This window comes from Lactuca virosa, chromosome 5, assembly GCF_052849685.1.
Source record: "Lactuca virosa cultivar CGN04683 chromosome 5, Lactuca_virosa_CGN04683_v6, whole genome shotgun sequence".
Lineage (NCBI taxonomy): Eukaryota > Viridiplantae > Streptophyta > Magnoliopsida > Asterales > Asteraceae > Lactuca > Lactuca virosa.
In genome coordinates this window covers 102,776,464-102,794,863 of record NC_136430.1, presented here as the reverse complement: position 1 = coordinate 102,794,863, position 18,400 = coordinate 102,776,464, and the positions used below count along the sequence as shown (strand labels likewise).

At 38.1% G+C, this 18,400-nt stretch overlaps 1 protein-coding gene across 1 annotated transcript; it reads left to right on the top strand.

The window, feature by feature from the left end:
- Window positions 1-330: 330 nt before the first annotated feature.
- LOC145115608 (uncharacterized) lies at window positions 331-1,981 on the top strand. The gene is made up of 2 exons (XM_079051942.1): window positions 331-988; window positions 1,076-1,981. The coding sequence occupies exons 1-2, from the start codon at window positions 419-421 to the stop codon at window positions 1,865-1,867; spliced, it is 1,362 nt and encodes a 453-aa protein (XP_078908068.1). The 5' UTR covers window positions 331-418; the 3' UTR covers window positions 1,868-1,981.
- Window positions 1,982-18,400: the final 16,419 nt, after the last annotated feature.

The following is an 18,400-nucleotide window of genomic DNA, read 5'->3' as shown; positions in this document are numbered from 1 at the left end:
AATTGGTAACCATTAGCTAACACAACTTTTTTTGCATTATTAAGTCGTTTTGGCCTTTGGCCTTTAATATCTATATGTTTAATATATGTGGATCTTTGCTTTAATGTGATCAAGTTGCAAAAGAGGAAAGTGGGCCTAGTTAGGCAGTGGCTGAATCAGTGTGCTCAACTACAAGCAACAAACGCGCCTCATCCCATTCAACATCATGATGCATCATCGTTCCGAAGTCCGAACCTTATCCTTAAAAATCCAGTGGCCCTGTGTTTAAACCACCATCTCATGTTTTGAGTAGCTTTGACTTTGAAAATTTCTTGGTCAAAATTTTGAATCTTTCTCAGAAACATCATGGAAAGTCTACCTCCTTGTCGAACCAGTATATAACACCATGTAAAGGAGTGTTTCATCGATATCAGAAAATATGGAAGGAAAGCTTTACGAGGCATCTTTGAAAGGCGACGTACAAGCACTCAACGAACTACTCCATCAAGACCAACTCATCCTCGACAGACTCTCACTCATCGCCTTCAATGAAACCCCCCTCCACATCGCCGCCATGCGCGGCCATCTCAATTTTGCCACGGTGGTTCTGACCCAAAAGCCGAAACTTGCCATGGCCTTAGACAGCCAAAGACGAACCCCACTCCACCTTGCCTCCGCCAATGGCAACCTGGAGATGGTGCAAGAACTTATACGGTTAGGAAGTGGCGGCGTGTGTGGTTTTCAAGATCAAGATGGGTTAACCCCTCTTCATTTGGCAGCCATGAACGAGCATTTGGAGGTTATGAAGGCTCTGATTCAGGCGAATCCTCAAGCTGCTAAGGAGACTCCGGCGAGTGGAGAAACCATCGTGCATATGTGTGTTATTTATAATCGGATTGAGGCGTTGAAAGTGTTGATGGAGCTGTGGAACGAAGAGGAGTTAGCCAAGATCACAGATCATAATGGAAACACTCTCTTGCATGCTGCTTCTATCAATAAACAGATACAGGTATATTCTCTAATCTTTAAGCCCAAACAAGTTAAATTGGATATACTTTTGTTAGGTTCTATTAATAACCTTTAAAATTTTGCGCAGATTTTAACCTATTTGCTGAGCATACAAAGTATCAAAGGTAATGAAAATGCTGTAAACAGACATGGATTAACGGCACTAGATGTTTTAGATCAATCCCCGAAAGATCTCAAAGGGTTTGAAACACAACAGATTCTTATGGAAGCGGGTGTTTTAAGAGCAAATGGTCTTCGATCTCCCCCTAAGCCTTTACAACCATCAGCAGTTTTCTCTCAGACTAAACGAAAGGGTTTACTATCAAGAACATGGGCTCGGTATCTGAACGACGACAAACAATGGCTGGAAAAGCAACGTGGGATTCTCATAGTTGCCGCCTTAGTGGTGGCGGCGATGGCTTACCATTCCGGTATCAATCCTCCCGGAGGGGCGATTACTGACACCCAAAATGGTCGGTATTCTCTTGGAAACGCAGTTCAAACGGAAGTAGATATGGATCAGTTCAACAGTTTCGTGATGTATAATACAATCACTATGATATTTTCGTTGGGCATAGTTGTTATCTTGATCAGCGGATTTCCTCTGAGAAACAAGTTCTTAATGTGGGTGCTTACGCTTGGAACACTGTTCACGGTGGTGTTTATGGTGGCTACTTATCTGCAGTCGCTAGGGATGATGGCGCCAGATGGGTATTTGGATGTGACGAGTGTTTGGGTTTGTTTGGTTTTGCTGTTGGGTTGTGGGATCACAGCGTTGATTCACACCATTTATTTTGTTGTTTGGGTGGTGATGAAGCTGTCAAAGCGCAGGATGCCGGAGACCAATGCAACAAGGAACCAGAGTGTAGCTGAAGTTTGATTGATTTATTTATTTATTTTTTTAATTCTTAGATAATATGTCATTTTTTTCTGTTTAGTTGACGGACACTTCAACCCTTTAATTGTGAAAATATATCAAGTTTGATTTGTATCAGTTTTCAAGGTTTTAATTATTTTCTGCATACCAAATGAGTACCAATTTTCTATGGGTATTGTAGTTCAAAAAAACAAGATTCAATTTTGTTTTCTACCCATTCACTTTTACTATTCAATACTTATGTTTGGCGTTGATGATTGCGATTTCCGTAAAAGACCACTTTGTAGTTTGCAAGCAACCCGACCATGCCAATTTGATTAATTATGATTGAACAAGTCGAACCAAAGAAAACTCAATTGTCTCGAGGAGCACACATTTAGCCAAAGCATGCCAAGGAGACACTACAATGGGCCATTTTTCAAAGGCAACATCCGTCGGTAATCCATCGGAAATTACTATCACACATCCGTAAGTATGTGTATCATCAAAACCAATTACTGAAACAATAGTTTTGTCATTGTACACACACATATGTATATACATATTGTCGGGTTTTATTTAAAAAATTGTTTTAAAACTCAAAGATAGCAACGGTAGTATTTTATCTCACCAATTGATCATCTTGCATAGGATGGAAACAGGGACGACCCAAGCCCAAGGCAAGTCGGGCTCGCCCACGGTAACAAATTTCAGTGGGGCATCAATTTTTCAAAGCTTGTTATAGGTATTATTGTATATTTGGGCCACATCTAGTCGGCTAGTCAGTAAGAGATCCATTTCACGTCAAGGGACAGCCAGTTCTTGAAGACCTAATTAGCGCCAACTAAAAGCAATTTACGCATGCTGACTTCTCGATCTAAGCACATGCCTAATAATTGAAGATGAAGAACACGAGGCGTCCGCTTCTGGAGAATGGAGATGGACGATTAAAATTTCAAATCATGATCTAGTCCTCTCTCGATCGCTCTTTTGCTCTCGTCCGCTTCTCTCACCCTCTCTCGATCGCTCCACCTTTGTTCTTCTTTCTTTCTTTCTTTCTGACTTCTGAATCACCCTCTACTGCTCTCATCAATAATCATTTCCTCTACTGCTCTAAATCTATAATAGTTTCTCTACTGCTCTATGTAACACCCTGCTTCGAATCATCTCTTAATTCGGGATCGTGACTCGAAGATAAATTAGTATTTGTTCTGGTAGGAGTGGTGGTTGCATATGGAAGAACTGTTGGGTTCAAACACTGTTGTTGCTAGGAGGGGAGCGGTAGCAGGAAGATGGTAGTGTCAGTTGCATGAGTTGTTTGGTCATCAGAAGTGTCATAGGAGTTTTATATTCACAAGGGTTGTAGTTAGTTAGAATTCATTAATTCTTTGAGATTGGAAGTTGGGATAAAGATCTGTCGGTTCCGGGCAAGGGTTATAGTTTTAGTCTCCAACGTAAGAACTCAGGAATTGGTATCATTGGAGGTGATTTGCAATATTAGACTGGTTAAGGTTTTAAGAGTATTCTTCAGGGTTTCGAGAGCTGGGTGATCATGGAGTTTGCTAGCAATGGAACGCTAGTATTCATTAACGTAGGTCATAGGCGGTTCGTGCTATATGAGGTTGGTGAGTTGGGAAATCCATCAGGATTTAAGAGATGAAAGAGCTTTGTCGAATCCAAGTGGGAAGAATCGGTCAAGATTTTCGGGAATTAGTAATTGAAGGGTATGGAACTAGGGCAAGTTTCACATCCTGGCCAGGAGGAGAGACGATCTGAGTGGCCGTTTAGATTGAGGTTGTGTAGGCAGGAATTCAGGAAACTTCCAACCGCTAGTTGGCGTCTCCTTTATTATGCATAACAGGCTTGTGGTTGAGTCCAGGTTGAGGGCTTCGGAATTCGAAGTATGTCCCGAACATCTGATAGGATGCAGTTGGATGCAGATTTCGACTCAGGATGCATGGGGTTGCGATGGTTAGGGTGTGGTAAGGCTATGGGTGATGACCATGGTTGGTTATAAGTGTTTTAAGATTGCAATGGGATCGTAGCATTCACAAGTTCGAGGTAGACTATCGTTGGAGGTGGTCATAAATGCAAAGGGAAAATCAGTTCGTGCCATGTGCACACCGGTCATGATTGTCGAGGGGTATTGCTCTGTTCTAGATTGAGGACCATTAGGGTCCGAGGCGGAGTCGGGCCCATTAGCTCTTGTTGGGTGGAACCCGTGGGCGAGGCCATTGTGTTTATGGAAACACATATGGGACCTGGTGGAGACCGTTGGATCAAGGTTTTGGATCTTGAGTTACATGATTAAGTGGGTGTTCAGTGTGTGGCGCAGAGGGGTTTATAGGTTGGGTAGCCTCATTATTTGGACTCTTAGGGAACCTGGTAGTTGGACCAGGTGTGAGACAGGTAGCCTCAGCGATGGTTTGGGAACCTTTATATCTCGGTCTAGTGAGAAGTTGTTGTGAATCAGAAGGTTTTTGGTGAAATGCAAGTGCAGATTCATGGATCTCAGGTTAGGAATTAAGTATCAAGTTGGTTTTGGGTCAGATCTCGAGTCGGGTATCGTGCGTGTTTTGTGTAGGATTTTCGTTTCACTGGAATAAGAATTGGGGTATCTTTATGCTGAGGGCATCAATCGGAGGGTTCAAGGGTTAGGGAACGGATTTAGTTGTGATGATAGATCAAGCCTTTGTGTTTTTGTCTTGGGTTGGTTCTATCTGTGGGTGGGCCACAACATGTTTGGAATTAGGAAATGGTAGGTCGTTGGAGACCGGGTATGATATGATACTACAGTTGGGCATGTAGCATTCTTTTAGCAGTGGATTTGGTGGCGAGATGGATTGGGCAATTATCGCTAGATAAGGTTTCTCTCGGGAGTCACGTGGGGCGATGGTGTATGTGTGTCTTGCAACTCAACAACCGGGAAGGAGTCCGGTGTCTTAGATAGTTGGTAGACATGTGGGACCAAGGAGGGCTCGGCTGCTTTTGGAAAGCAGCTAGGGGCAGAAAGAAGAGTTGGAGTGGTTTAAGGGATTTGGGATTCGTGTGTGGAGTCGCTTGTTATTTGGGGTATATCTAAGTATCTTGAAGTTGGATTAAATAATCTCAGAGTGGTTGATTAAACCGTGTTGCACAGCTCTTGTATGAGTCTAACCGTTGCAGGGAGGAATCTTTTACTCGAAGGATTATCTGAGCCTTCTGTCAAGTATAGGTGTTCTGCAGCAATATTTGAGCAGTGATTATAGGATTACCCATGGAAGCCTCAAGGAATGGAAGTGTTTTGTCTTGTCTATAATTCAATGTGGAATTGATATGGTAGTGGTTCAGTGTGAGCAGTCAGTCGGGGAGTCATACCAATTTGAAATTTCAGGTTTCGGAAGGGTAGATGTGGTCTTCTACAAGGGATTACGGATTCGTTTTCTTCGGCTTTGGAGAGTTCTGTTAGGGTTGGTTTCGGTTGCCTTGGGAAGGCTATGGTATTCTTGGGATTGTGGCCGTGTTGCTCAGGTTCTCTGGCATGCCAGGGATGGTAATGAATTATTTCGAGGACGAAATCTAATTTAAGTGGGGGAGAGTTGTAACGCCCTGTTCCGAATCAATTCCTAATTTGAGGCTGTGGCCCGAAGATAGGTCATTATAAGGATTAAGGCCTTTGAAAAGGTGAGATCTAGGCTCATTTGGGTGCGAGTGATGTATTCGAATTGATCCGGGTGTTCGGTTCGTGTTTTGGAGCCTAAGGGTATTTCGGTAAACTGCCAGTTCGGGTTTTTGTGGAAATTGGATTTTTGTTCGGAGGGTCTTAAGGATGGTATGAGTTGATAGAAGTGTAGGGCTTCTCGTTACCTTTCCATGGATATAAGGGTCGTTGGAAACGGGCTTATAACGAAGAAGTTATAGCCTTCGGAAGTTTGGTGGTTTTAAGGTTTAGCCGGGTACGCGGGGCGTACACAAAGGTTATGCAGGGAGTACTAGTGAAGAGAGCAGTACACGGGGCGAACCTTGACGTATGTTGGGTGTACTGACCAGGATGGTCACGGGTGCTCTTCGGAGTACGCTGGGCGTACCATATGTACGCTGGGCGTACTCCAATCAGACCCAAACCCTATTTTAGGGTCTTAGTGAAGGGTTTTGAGCATTCTAACACTACTAAGGTGTACATGCAACCCTAAATACCTTGGATCTATGTTTTCTCTATTATACATGCAAATATCAATTTTCCAAGGTATTGATCTAACTAGCATAATATGAATTACATATAATATAAATTCTAATAGAATTACATACCCCTTTGTTGTAGCTTGATTCCATGGAGCTTAAGAGCCTAGTGCCTCAAATCTGACACCTCAAATGGTTCACACAACATCACCAACATCTTGGAATAACTTGAGAGAAAAGTTTCCTATGCTCAAATCGGCTAGCCCTCATATGTACACACACTAGTCCAATTTCTTGAGCCATGGGGTCCTTATATATTGTGGTTATTAGGGTTACACCATGTAACTCATGTCTTTCCATATTCTTCATGCTCCATGGGTTAAAACCTCCATGGAGTATCCATGGGTTACTCCATGGGTTTAGCCCAACATGAAGAACTATGGATCATAAGCCCATATATATAAGAATGAATGATTTACACAATCAAACCCCATATATTTAATTAGTCTCCTTTTGATCACAAAATTAATTCCAAATTAATTCTTGATCAATACTAATTAAATAATATGATTTCATATTAATATATTAGAACTTATAATACATTAACAAATCATAAATATCCTTTTCTCACAAAAGTCTATCCAAATTGTTCCGATGCCATGCAACCCAAATGGACCATGCCAAATCGGGTCAAATACATACCAATTATAGTTATGGATTTTGACACTAATCCAACACTTAGACCCTATTTAAGCTTATTTTCTCATAAACTAACCCTATTATCTTTAGCCTCCATCCCTCTAAACCCTAGAAATCGATCCTTATCCCCCATTTGAGTGATTTTAGAGCTTCAAAGTGATTTTTGTGTGTTTTGGTGCTTGAGGAGGAAGAAGGAACTTCTTGAAGAGTCATTGCTTGACTTGGAGCTTTTGGATCTAGGCTTTGTGAACCTAGATCTAACTTCTGGAGGTATAAAGTTTCAACCTTAACAACTCTTTCTTGTAGATCTAGCTAGGTGGCACTTTGTTATGATTTCGTTCCCTTTGTGGTGGTTCTTGTGAGTAGAAGTTACTCCAGAACCTTGGAGCTTCATATTTGGCCTTTGTTGTGATTATGGAGTCATAAAGTTTGGATCTTGATGAGTGTAAACCTTCCATGCATGTTTTGGTAGTCTTTTGGTGAAGCTTGGGACTTAGGGTTTTGATTTGGGTCCCATTAAGTCTTGCCAAGTCATAAAGTCAGGAACTTTATGACTTAAGAAGTCCCTTTGAATTAGATCTGGAAGTTTGGACTAAGGTCTTAAGGTATTAAGAGGTTTTTAAGATATTTTGGAGTGATTTTTGACCTTTGGAATTAATCTTTGGTGTTTGGGCTTCATTAAGCCATGGAAAGGCTTAAAGCATTCGACTTTATGGATTAAGTCACTTATATTTAGCTATTCTGAGGTTTTGGACGTCTTGGCTTAATGGATTAAGAGCTAGAATTGAGAGTTGGTCAACAGAGGAGTACGTTGGGCGTACAAGACTGTGTGTGCAGTGTACAAGCTCTTAAGCCAGTACGCTTAGCGTACAAGCTGAGTATGCCCCGCGTACTCAGCAAAGTGGGATTTCCGTTTTTGGGCTTCGGTTTGGGCCATCTTGTGGGCTTTGATTTTTTGGGCCCTATTGGGCCATTAGGTTTTGGGTTGATATTTATTTATGGAGGCCGACTATGGATTTGGTCCCAATTTGAAAAATTGGGCCATGGATTGGGCCTTGGGTAGTTTTAGTATTTGAGCCTTGTGGACTATTAGGTTTGGGCCTAAGTCTTGGACCAAAAGTAGGTGAGGGGTAAATTGGTCATTTACCCTAGTAATGATTTTTGGTTATGGATTAGAACCCAATTGTTGATTGGGTGTTGTTTTGACTTCGATATTTTGGGGATCTGTCAACCAGCAATCAGGGATCTTCTGTTTGATTCGGCAGTACGAGGTGAGTCTTCTCACTATATCCATGGGTTGAAGGCACCAATGTCGGCCCATTACGTGTTATGTGGTATGCTAGTTGTCTCTATGATACTTGCATGGAAGACCCCGGGGGGGGAGCCCGTGGCAATTGGATATCAGACCATGTGGGGAGCCCATGACATTCCAGGTGAAGACCATGGGGGGAACCCATGGCACTCCAGATAAAGACCATGAGGGGAGCCCATGACAACTATATGTATGTTACATGATAATCTGTGGTTGTATGTTGTATGGTATTTTGGGGAACTCACTGAACTTTGTACTTACGGTTTTCAGTTTATGTTTCTGCTACTTCGATTTTCAACTGGAAGAGCTCAGAATGATTGCAGAGCACACACCACATGTTTCTGATGGGTTTTGAGCACTACATCATTCCTATGGTGTACATGCAAACCCTAATAGCTTTTGGATCTAGTTTATCTAATGAACATGCAATTGAATATCCAAAGCTATAAACCCTAGATCTAGCATACAATTAATCATATTAACATAAAATAGGGTTTAGATGTAACCTTTGATTGTTATGTAGCAATAACAATCAATTCCTTGGCTTCAGAAAGCTTAGTGCCTCAAGTGTTGCACCTCTAATGGAGTCACAAACACCACTAAGCAACTAGATGAAGAAGAAAGAGAATGAGAACTCCAAAACGTCCAGAAACCCTCTTGAAAAGGTTGGCCACGTTTTTGGGGCTCAAGGGGTATTTATATAGGTAGGTAATTAGGGTTTTTGCACTTAGGAAACCCTAATCTGATTTCTTAGGCCCTAAGCAGTCCATGGACTCCTTTTATCATATCCCTTGGATGAATTCCTTATGGGCTTCCCATAGAATTCGTCCAACCTATATTATTAGGTAATCCATAGCCCAATTGTAATTATCTTATAATTACAATTCCAGTCCCCTTAGTTTAATTAATCTCTTTTAGCCACTAAATTAATTCTTAATTAATTCTTAATTAATTCTTGACCAATATTAATTAAACAATATGATTTCTCCTTTAATATATTATTCTCATAATATATTAATAAATCATAATTAAACCTTTCTCTTCTTAATTCATCCTACAAGTTGCTATGGTGAAGGCAACCCAAAAGGACCATGCTCACAATCGGGTCAAGTACATACCAGAATAGTTATGGACTTAGACACTAATCCAACAGTCTCCCACTTGGATAAGTCTAATAACTATTTTGCATGACTTCAGAACCTGATTAGCAATCGTAGCTTTCAAAAGCCGCTGTCAACTCTGATCTTATCAGATATGCGTGTCCTTTAGATAAGGGATCATATATTCCTCCATTCTCAAGATATCGTATAGACATGAGACATGGATTTAAATCATTCTCTCTGTCTATGTATTGTTTCCCGACATCTGATTTATGACGACTGACAACAGACTACAATTGAACACATCAACCTAGTCCCGGCTTGGCCAAGCGCTTAGGGTGTCATCACTAAATCATCGAGGGGCCCACAGATATCGCTTTTATCCCACTTTGGGTAAAAGAAATGGATAAACTTCAACTCAAATGCTTGCTTGCACCTACTAATCGAATCACACACAACAATAAGTTTTATAACACCAAGTTACTGGTGCGTTTACTTATCATCAATGTACAACCGACCAGCAAATAACAACTCACACGTCTCGGTTTCAAGAATATACAATGTTATCGTCTCACTAATCACCCGTGATAAATCCATGAAGTGATTCAAGTGAGCGTGGGTTTAATCCAATACTTTAATCTTATCAAAGCACGCATGAACTCTGCAGCAAAATTGCGCTATGTCTAAACACTTTAGACAATCTACAGACAAATTCATGACAGTCTTCCTTCATACTTACTTCCAACGTATGACCGACTGTGGAGGTTCGAATAACCCAGTTATTCTGGAAGTCAAAACATGCAAAGTGAAACACAATAATAATATTAATCCTATATGGCTCCAAACTCTTGAGTATAAACAAAACATCTTTTATTTAGTCACCATATTGATTACTCATTATTCATTGTTTAATATTTCGGAAAATCAACTTTATTACTCGAACTATAACCACAATTGTCCCATGCTCCAAGCATTCACACTTTGGTTTCCTATGGTCCATACTTTATAAAATTAAATCAATTGAAAAACTTTTCCAATGAAACTCATTTCACAATCCCCAATCCTTATCATTAGCGTAAGAATACCAAATTCTTGCCACTTTTAGAATATGTCAGATTCTAACATTTTATGCAACGATCCTTTCGTGAAGTCACAACACAAAAGTCACAAAGACTCGGCCAATGAAATCACAAGGTACTTTATCAGAAATTGTTACAAAACAATTATATAGATGTGATGTCTCTCACTTAAAGTACATTCCTTTGAACATCCTTTTTGCATAAAATTTTCTAATCTAGACATAAATTCTTAATTTCCAACTCCCAATTATGGAAACATTTCCATATTTGTCATATGACAACTCATTCTAAATAGAATCTTATCTATTCATAATAATGTCAATATAGTCCATCCAGTACTATACTTCCAACTACTCACAAGAGGCAAATCCTCAGTGAACCTCAGATCGTCCTTTGATAGTTGTTTAATTATTTTAGTCAAAACCGATTCTAGTCCCTTTTCCCCTCTTAATGCCCTAGGCATTTGGAAAATTTTAGAACGGTCAAATATTATAGCATATGCAATCGATCCTATACTCGAAGCGTATTGGACACGATGCATAATGTCTCACATAAAGACGTGATACTTTATCATCCTTCTGCCATAATATTTTATGTGCCATGTTCCCACAATTCGAACTATGAAGAGGGATGCCGTAATCATAATCGAATTTTGAGAATGCACTATGTATCCTTGACTAAATTTTATTAACATTTCTCGATCTAAGCTTTTAGATTTTGAAACGAAGTATAATATTCTCTCCCTTAATTATAGCAAAACAACTTTTCAACCCTTGCAACCTTGCAAAGTGAATCTTTGTTTTCTGTAATTAATATTGCTAACTTGCAATACTGAAAATAATAATCATGCTCCCACTAACACGATGATTATTACCATACAAGAATAACACTTATGCTCCCACTAGCTTTGACATATATCTAGAAAACATCTGAATTTTCAGAAAACAATGCTTATTGAATTCCTTAAGTTCATATTTCTAAATACTTGATGCTTTGATAAGCCTTTATCTAAGCTTCTTAACCTCATACACCTTTGCCTTAGAAAGCTTACATGTGTGTCTAAAGAAATTCAGAACTTATGTTACTAAGTCCCAAATATTCAGACTAATTGCCAAATCTCACAATTCGAACTATGAAGAGGGATGTCGTAATCATAATTGAATTTGAGAATACAATTTTCACAATTGCAATCTTCTTAAAATCTCTCTTAGTGAAAGCATTTCCTTACAATCATTTTCATGAAGGAGGGAAACCTCATGACACTTAGATTTTAAAGTGTATGTGTTCCTATCCATGTGAATTTTCCAAAACCAAAGTTTGCGACAAATCCAAACTCATATGGACCGAACGTGCTCAATCTCGATTTCTTGCCTCATGGTAACACGAGTGCCCACCATGTCTTCCAAGTGGTTTAGCAACTCATCCTTACTTATCAATGTACTTTCCATTGATCAAGGTGCTTTGTCTTTATGCATTCACATGAGAACTCATAGAACTCACATGCATAATTAACTAAATTGGAATGGCACAGAAAAAGAGTATGTCATCCACGATAGGCTTTAAACCTCAAGTCGTGTGCTAGTGATGATCAACTAGGTTTAACTCTTGATTTGTTCTTGAAACCTTTCAAGACCATTAAGACTCCCACTGACTCCTTGACATATAAGATTCTCTTGTCAAGAAACATTCCTTGACAAAACAAATATTCAAGATTTAGTGTAGTTTTTATCAAGACTATCACTTCACATAATTGGTTCTAGTTGGTCTTTGTCTTATCCAAGACATCACAACTTACCAATCTCAAATGTGCAGGAATAAGAAGACTTTTTCCTATTCCACATTTGTTGAGTGTTATAAACCTACTAAAGACGTGTCACTCATGTCAGAATCTTGGAGTATGACTCTTAAGACTTGATATTGGAACGAAGTATGATTGACTTATTGATTTAACTATTTCCATAATTCTCGATTCCTCTTCTTAGACATGCAAATGCACTAAGACTCACTTAGAGGACCAATTGAGAAATAGTTCTTAATCATTAAGACCTATCATAAAACACAATAAAAGGTACTCTCCCTTCTTCTTAGAATAGAGAAACTTTTATCTTTCTGCCTACTTGATTCTTCTTATTCGTTCTGCTATTGATTGAAACTCTTTCGATCAACTCAGAATTATACTTAATCTTGTAAGTATAACCATATTTACTAAACCTTAATATCTTTATCACTCTTGTGGTGGACTTGATCAACGCACAACCTAGTGTACTCGATCTCCAAGTCCTTCTCTTGACACTTTGCCAAAGAATTAGTCTAATTTCCAAATATGAAGTTTCTCATTCATCACGCAACCTAGTTGTATGATTCCAAGTTTCTGTCCAATTGAAACTTGGGCGATGGAAATCTTCCCTTATTTGGCAAATTCTCGACATTTCCACAAATAACATAATTAAGAATCAAATCCATTATTGCTAATAATAGAAACAATTAAACATCAATTTTTCATACACACCATTGCAAGGATAAATAAATAAGACAAAATCAAAATTTATTTTATTGCGGAAAAATTTGTCCTTACAATGCAATTCAACTGAAAAACTATGCTATTTCATATTTCTTATCATTCTATCCTAACTCTAGAGTAGCAGCTCAAAAAAATCTGATCTTCGAATCCATACGATCGAAATCCATTTCTTCATGATCAGATTCAGCACGCTTCTTCCATAAGCTTCCTCTTTTTTCTTTGATCCTGCAAAACATCAAAATGTAATATTATCACATCATATATTAAGAATCAAAAATAGGAACTTACAGAGTTAGATAATGGATTTTACCTGAAGTAGAGCCATATTCCTTGACTCTCCCATCTCTTAGATATCTCAGGTAGTTTGGGCAGCTTCGTCTCCAATGCCCCTTCTCTAGGCAATAAAAGCAAATGGACTCCTTTGGCACAGCACATGGGACAATCTCATGGTTAGTCCGTTCTGGACTTCCAATGTTGCCAGTGTCCATTGAAGTTTGGGAGTTTGATTCACCAGACAAATTTGCTGGACCAGCACGCCAAATCATTGCTGATTCAGCAGCTATAAGCAAATAGGTGAGATCAATGAGGGTCACGTCGTGGTCCATCATATAGTACTCTCTAACGAACTCACTATATGATTCAGGAAGCGACTGAAGAACCCAGTCAACAGCCAACATCTCTGAGATATCGACACCCATCATCCTTAACCTATCAATGTGTGACTTTATCTCCAAGACGTGTGCACACACAGGTTTCCCATCTTCGTGTTTACTTGCCAATAGGGCTTGAGTGAGCTTGAACTTTTCAAGCCTTTGAACTTATGGGTTAGGGAGAATAATTGGAGGAGGTGGAGGAAGTGAAGCATGACTCTCATTTCCTTGATCGTATCGTGGAACGTCATCTTCATTTGGAAAGCTTGTTCCAAGGGACTTGGGAAGACCATTGTAAGATTTAGACATCTACAAAACGGGAGAAAATTCAAGTTAGTTGATAAGAATCCTTGATGTAACACCCAAAAGAAACATCAAGGCTAGGATCCAACACAATACTCTACAACCTAGAAGAGGGATGCCGTAATCTAGTTGCAGAATATTTGAAGGTAGGTAAATGACGATTTACCAATTCCCACCATGAAAAACAAAAATGAAGTTTAAGTTTTAAATGAATTGAAACTCCTAGATCTTTTGAGATTCATTGAACTTTTCAATGGCATGTTTAATCTCGATTATGCCCTTCTATTTGTGACTGGGATGCCGAGGATCACAAATAAGGTGTGAATAACCATATAAATCTAGGTGATGCACTCAATGATACTATCACCTAATCAATGTGCCGGTTAACCACACACGCTCCATTGATCTATGATAAACATCGAGCCACCCTTCACTACCAATGTCAACCCCAAATTAGTGTGCCGGTTAACCACGCACGCTCCACTAACGTTTGACAAGGGTACAAAGTGTAATTCCATGGATTAGCATACAATTTCACATTTTGCCTAAAGTAACTAGAATTTGGGAATTTGTAAAGCATGTAGTTACTTTGTACTTCATTATACTTATAATGGAAGGTTTCGTCCTATCCTACCCGTTCGGTTAACGACCCTCCACCAGTCAAGAGTGCGGTGGGTAAGAGTGGATACCCATTCAATCGCCATTTTATAGGCAATTTCCTTAAACACCCCTTATAGACATCTTCGTGAATGAGGCCTACTAACGGTAAGACTGACTGTTTACTCATACATATATATAATATTAGACTTTTAATGTTATATATAGTATAGGGTGTATTTTACACTTTTAAAATACTAGGTGGTCTAATTTAATAAATTATACTTTTAATTTAATTAAATGTAAACCAAAACTTTATGGATTTATTAACTCTCTTTTAATTATACACTTTAATTAATTAACAAAACCATAAGGGGGTAATTTGAACTTTTCAAAATGCGAGGGTTTTTAGAATTTAACATTTCAAAATCAAACTTTTAATCAACCTTTAAATTCCAAAACTTGAGGGCAAGTTTTGAAACTTTTCAAAACATTTGGGATTTGAATTTAAATATTTCAAAATTAACTTTTAATCAAAAATTTAAATTCCAAAACTTGAGGGCAAGTTTTGAAACTTTTCAAAAAATTAGGGTTTAACTATTCAAATTTCAAAAACAAAACTTTTAAGTTCAAATTTAAACTATAAAACCTAAAGGGGAAAATTGAAACTTTTTCACAAGATAATTCAAATCTAAATTACAAATAATCAATCTTTATCTAATAAAACAAAAGATTATCTAAATTTTGACAATTATCTTCTATTTTGGCAAGGATAATCTCCAAATATTGATAAAAATCGGATTTTATTAATAAAGAACGTTTTAAGCAATTATCCACAGCCAAAACAGGTCAAAATCCCGAAATCTGCTCCATCTGCGACTCTGACTCGTCGAGTCTAGCTTGGACTCGTCGAGTTCACTATGGACTCGGCGAGTTCAGCCATGGACTCGGCGAGTCCAGCCCCCAGAAACCAAAAATTTTCGATTTTAAGCATGAATAATCAACTATAGCATCAAATACATCAAACAAACAGCCCTAGGCTCTGATACCACTGATGGGTTTTGAGCACTACATCATTCCTATGGTGTACATGCAAACCCTAATAGCTTTTGGATCTAGTTTATCTAATGAACATGAAATTGAATATCCAAAGCTATAAACCCTAGATCTAGCATACAATTAATCATATTAACATAAAATAAGGTTTAGATCTAACCTTTGATTGTTATGTAGCAATAACAATCAATTCCTTGGCTTCAGAAAGCTTAGTGCCTCAAGTGTTGCACCTCTAATGGAGTCACAAACACCACTAAGCAACTAGATGAAGAAGAAAGAGAATGAGAACTCCAAAAACGTCCAGAAACCCTCTTGAAAAGGTTGGCCACGTTTTTGGGGCTCAAGGGGTCTTTATATAGGTAGGTAATTAGGGTTTTTTGCACTTAGGAAACCCTAATCTGACTGCTTAGGCCCTAAGCAGTCCATGGACTCCTTTTATCATATCCCTTGGATGAATTCCTTATTAGCTTCCCATAGAATTCGTCCAACCTATATTATTAGGTAATCCATAGCCCAATTGCAATTATCTTATAATTACAATTCCAGTCCCCTTAGTTTAATTAATCTCTTTTAGCCACTAAATTAATTCTTAATTAATTCTTGACTAATATTAATTAAACAATATGATTTCTCCTTTAATATATTATTCTCATAATATATTAATAAATCATAATTAAACCTTTCTCTTCTTAATTCATCCTACAAGTTGCTATGGTGAAGGCAACCCAAAAGGATCATGCTCACAATCGGCTCAAGTACATACCAGAATAGTTATGGACTTAGACACTAATCCAACAGTTTCCGTATTCTGTGAATTACTCTGATTTGATGATGCTTTGTAAAATGTTGGTTTTATGGGAAGGATATGTATTAATGATTTATTAATCTAAAAACAAAAAAAATTATGGCATGATTTTCGGGACGTTACAATTGCACCTGATTAATTTGAAACAGATGGAGTAGCAAAAAATAGAGATAAGAGAATATCATTACATGCAAATAATTTACTTAAAAACACACTCATAACTCGATATATATCATACATTCGATAGTTTTTTCATACAACCTCACAATGATACAATACTACGCATACTTTTCACCATAAAAATGAATAAAACTGTTGCATATAATCCAACAGATGTACAACTGGCTGTGTGTGCGTCTGTAATATAGAGCAAGGAGAATGGATAAGTACCTGAAGAGCTTGAAGACCAGAGAAGTTGAATTGGATTCTTTCGTGAGACGTGAAATCAACGGAGGTGGTGGAAAAGGAGGAGGAATTTATATGTGCGATTTCAATCAATAGTACCAGAAAATTGATGGTAATTTTGTTGAAATCGACAGTGATTTAGTTGGAAATTGACTGTGATTTTAGTGGAAATCGACAATAATTGTGGTTCATCATCAATCTTCATGGTATGTGTGTGAGTTTGATCTCCGACGACGTGATTACAGATACTCCAACTATCAAAGATGTTGGATTAGGTGTCTAAGCCTATAACTATAATTGGTATAAACTTGAACTCATAGTAGCACAGTTTTTTTGGGTTGCCCTCAAACCTAGCAATGGACATGATATTTTTGGAGAGAGAGAGAATGATTTATTATTTGATTAATAAATTGAAATAAATAACTTTAATATATTATGGAAATAATATATTACTTGTAAATAGTAATATTTAATTAATATTTAATCATAAATTAATTGGAATTAATTTGGTGATTAAAAGAATTAATTGAAAGTGTAGGGACTAAAGTGCAATTATTCAATAGTTGAGCAAGAGGCATTCTAGAACCCTCCTTGAGGCTATGGACGGTTTTAAGGAGCCTTTAGGGTTTCTAGAATTATCCTTGGTGGATAATTAGGAAGCTGGATAATTACTCGGTTCAAGATAATATTATTATATTGGTGTAACGCAAAGTTACTGGTATGTATTTAATTAAAGATTTATTCTATTTTTTATATAGACTCGACGAATTGGAGGCCCCAAACTCATCGAGTAGGGAATGGATTTAGACGCGGGTGGTGTTTTGGTCAAAAATCGACAAAGTGGATATTAACCAAATTGCATGAGAGGTTGTGGTGTTATAGGTGAAGTGATTAACGAAATTAGAACAGAATTGCACAAGTGGTTTACAAGGAAAGGCGTTGATCCTTGCTAGGATCTCCGACATAAAACCTTGGGAGGTGATAATGATCACCTGCCTTGTATGATCTTATTGATTTGAACAAAAATTACATAGATGAGCTTGGTAATACGATTACAAATGATAAAGTGAGTCTAGATGAGTAAGGTGTCAGAGAATTGTCCCCGTTGTGTGTGTTTTACAGGTGTATTTATAGTCTAGATTAAGTAACTAAAGGTCCAATATTTCCGGGATCCTGCTGAACTGGTATTTAAAACGTGATTTGACTTGGTATTTCTGGGTCTTAAGCCTGGTTGGACTGATTCTTCGTAGAGAATTGGTCTTCCCTTGACTCCTTCTGCACACATGTTAGCTATGAACAAAATATACCCGTTATAAACATTAATAAAAATAATAACGATAATAGACGAGATCCTGAGGTAGCTGAGAATCCTGGATATTTGAGGATCCTAAAAATTGTGAGGATCCTGGCCCTAACAATTGCCCCCAAATTATACCTGCAAAATATTTGAATTGATTTCAAGTATTTAAAGTGTATAATTTAATTAATTGGAAATAAAGGATTTGAAATTCAAACTCTAACGGATAGAATTGTATATGTTCAAAAGATATGATTATGTTGTCAAATCACTTTTCTCTCCTTGGTTTGAAGTTAAATTTCTTTCTCCTTTCTTCTTATTTTTCCTGTTTGTTGATTATGGGTAAAGAGGCACTCCATTCTCGCTCTAGCATCCTTGATTTTCCGACGTGGACTTCATCGATCAGAGGATCCTGTCTTATGAAGAGACCTGTTCTTTTGGTGATGACGACATTGAGTCCTTGAAGTCGATCAGGACTTTTCCTTCCGATGTTATTTTCAAGCCTTTTGATGCTAAGACCCAACCTGACTTCATCTCTCTTACTTAGGTTTGGTCCCATCCAAACTATGCTCATG

Bases quoted from the DNA above. Each gene is read 5' to 3' on its own strand.
- LOC145115608 (XM_079051942.1), top strand. From the start codon at position 419: ATGGAAGGAAAGCTTTACGAGGCATCTTTGAAAGGCGACGTACAAGCA. The intron at 989-1,075 runs GTATATTCTCTA...AATTTTGCGCAG, and splicing joins CTATCAATAAACAGATACAG to ATTTTAACCTATTTGCTGAG.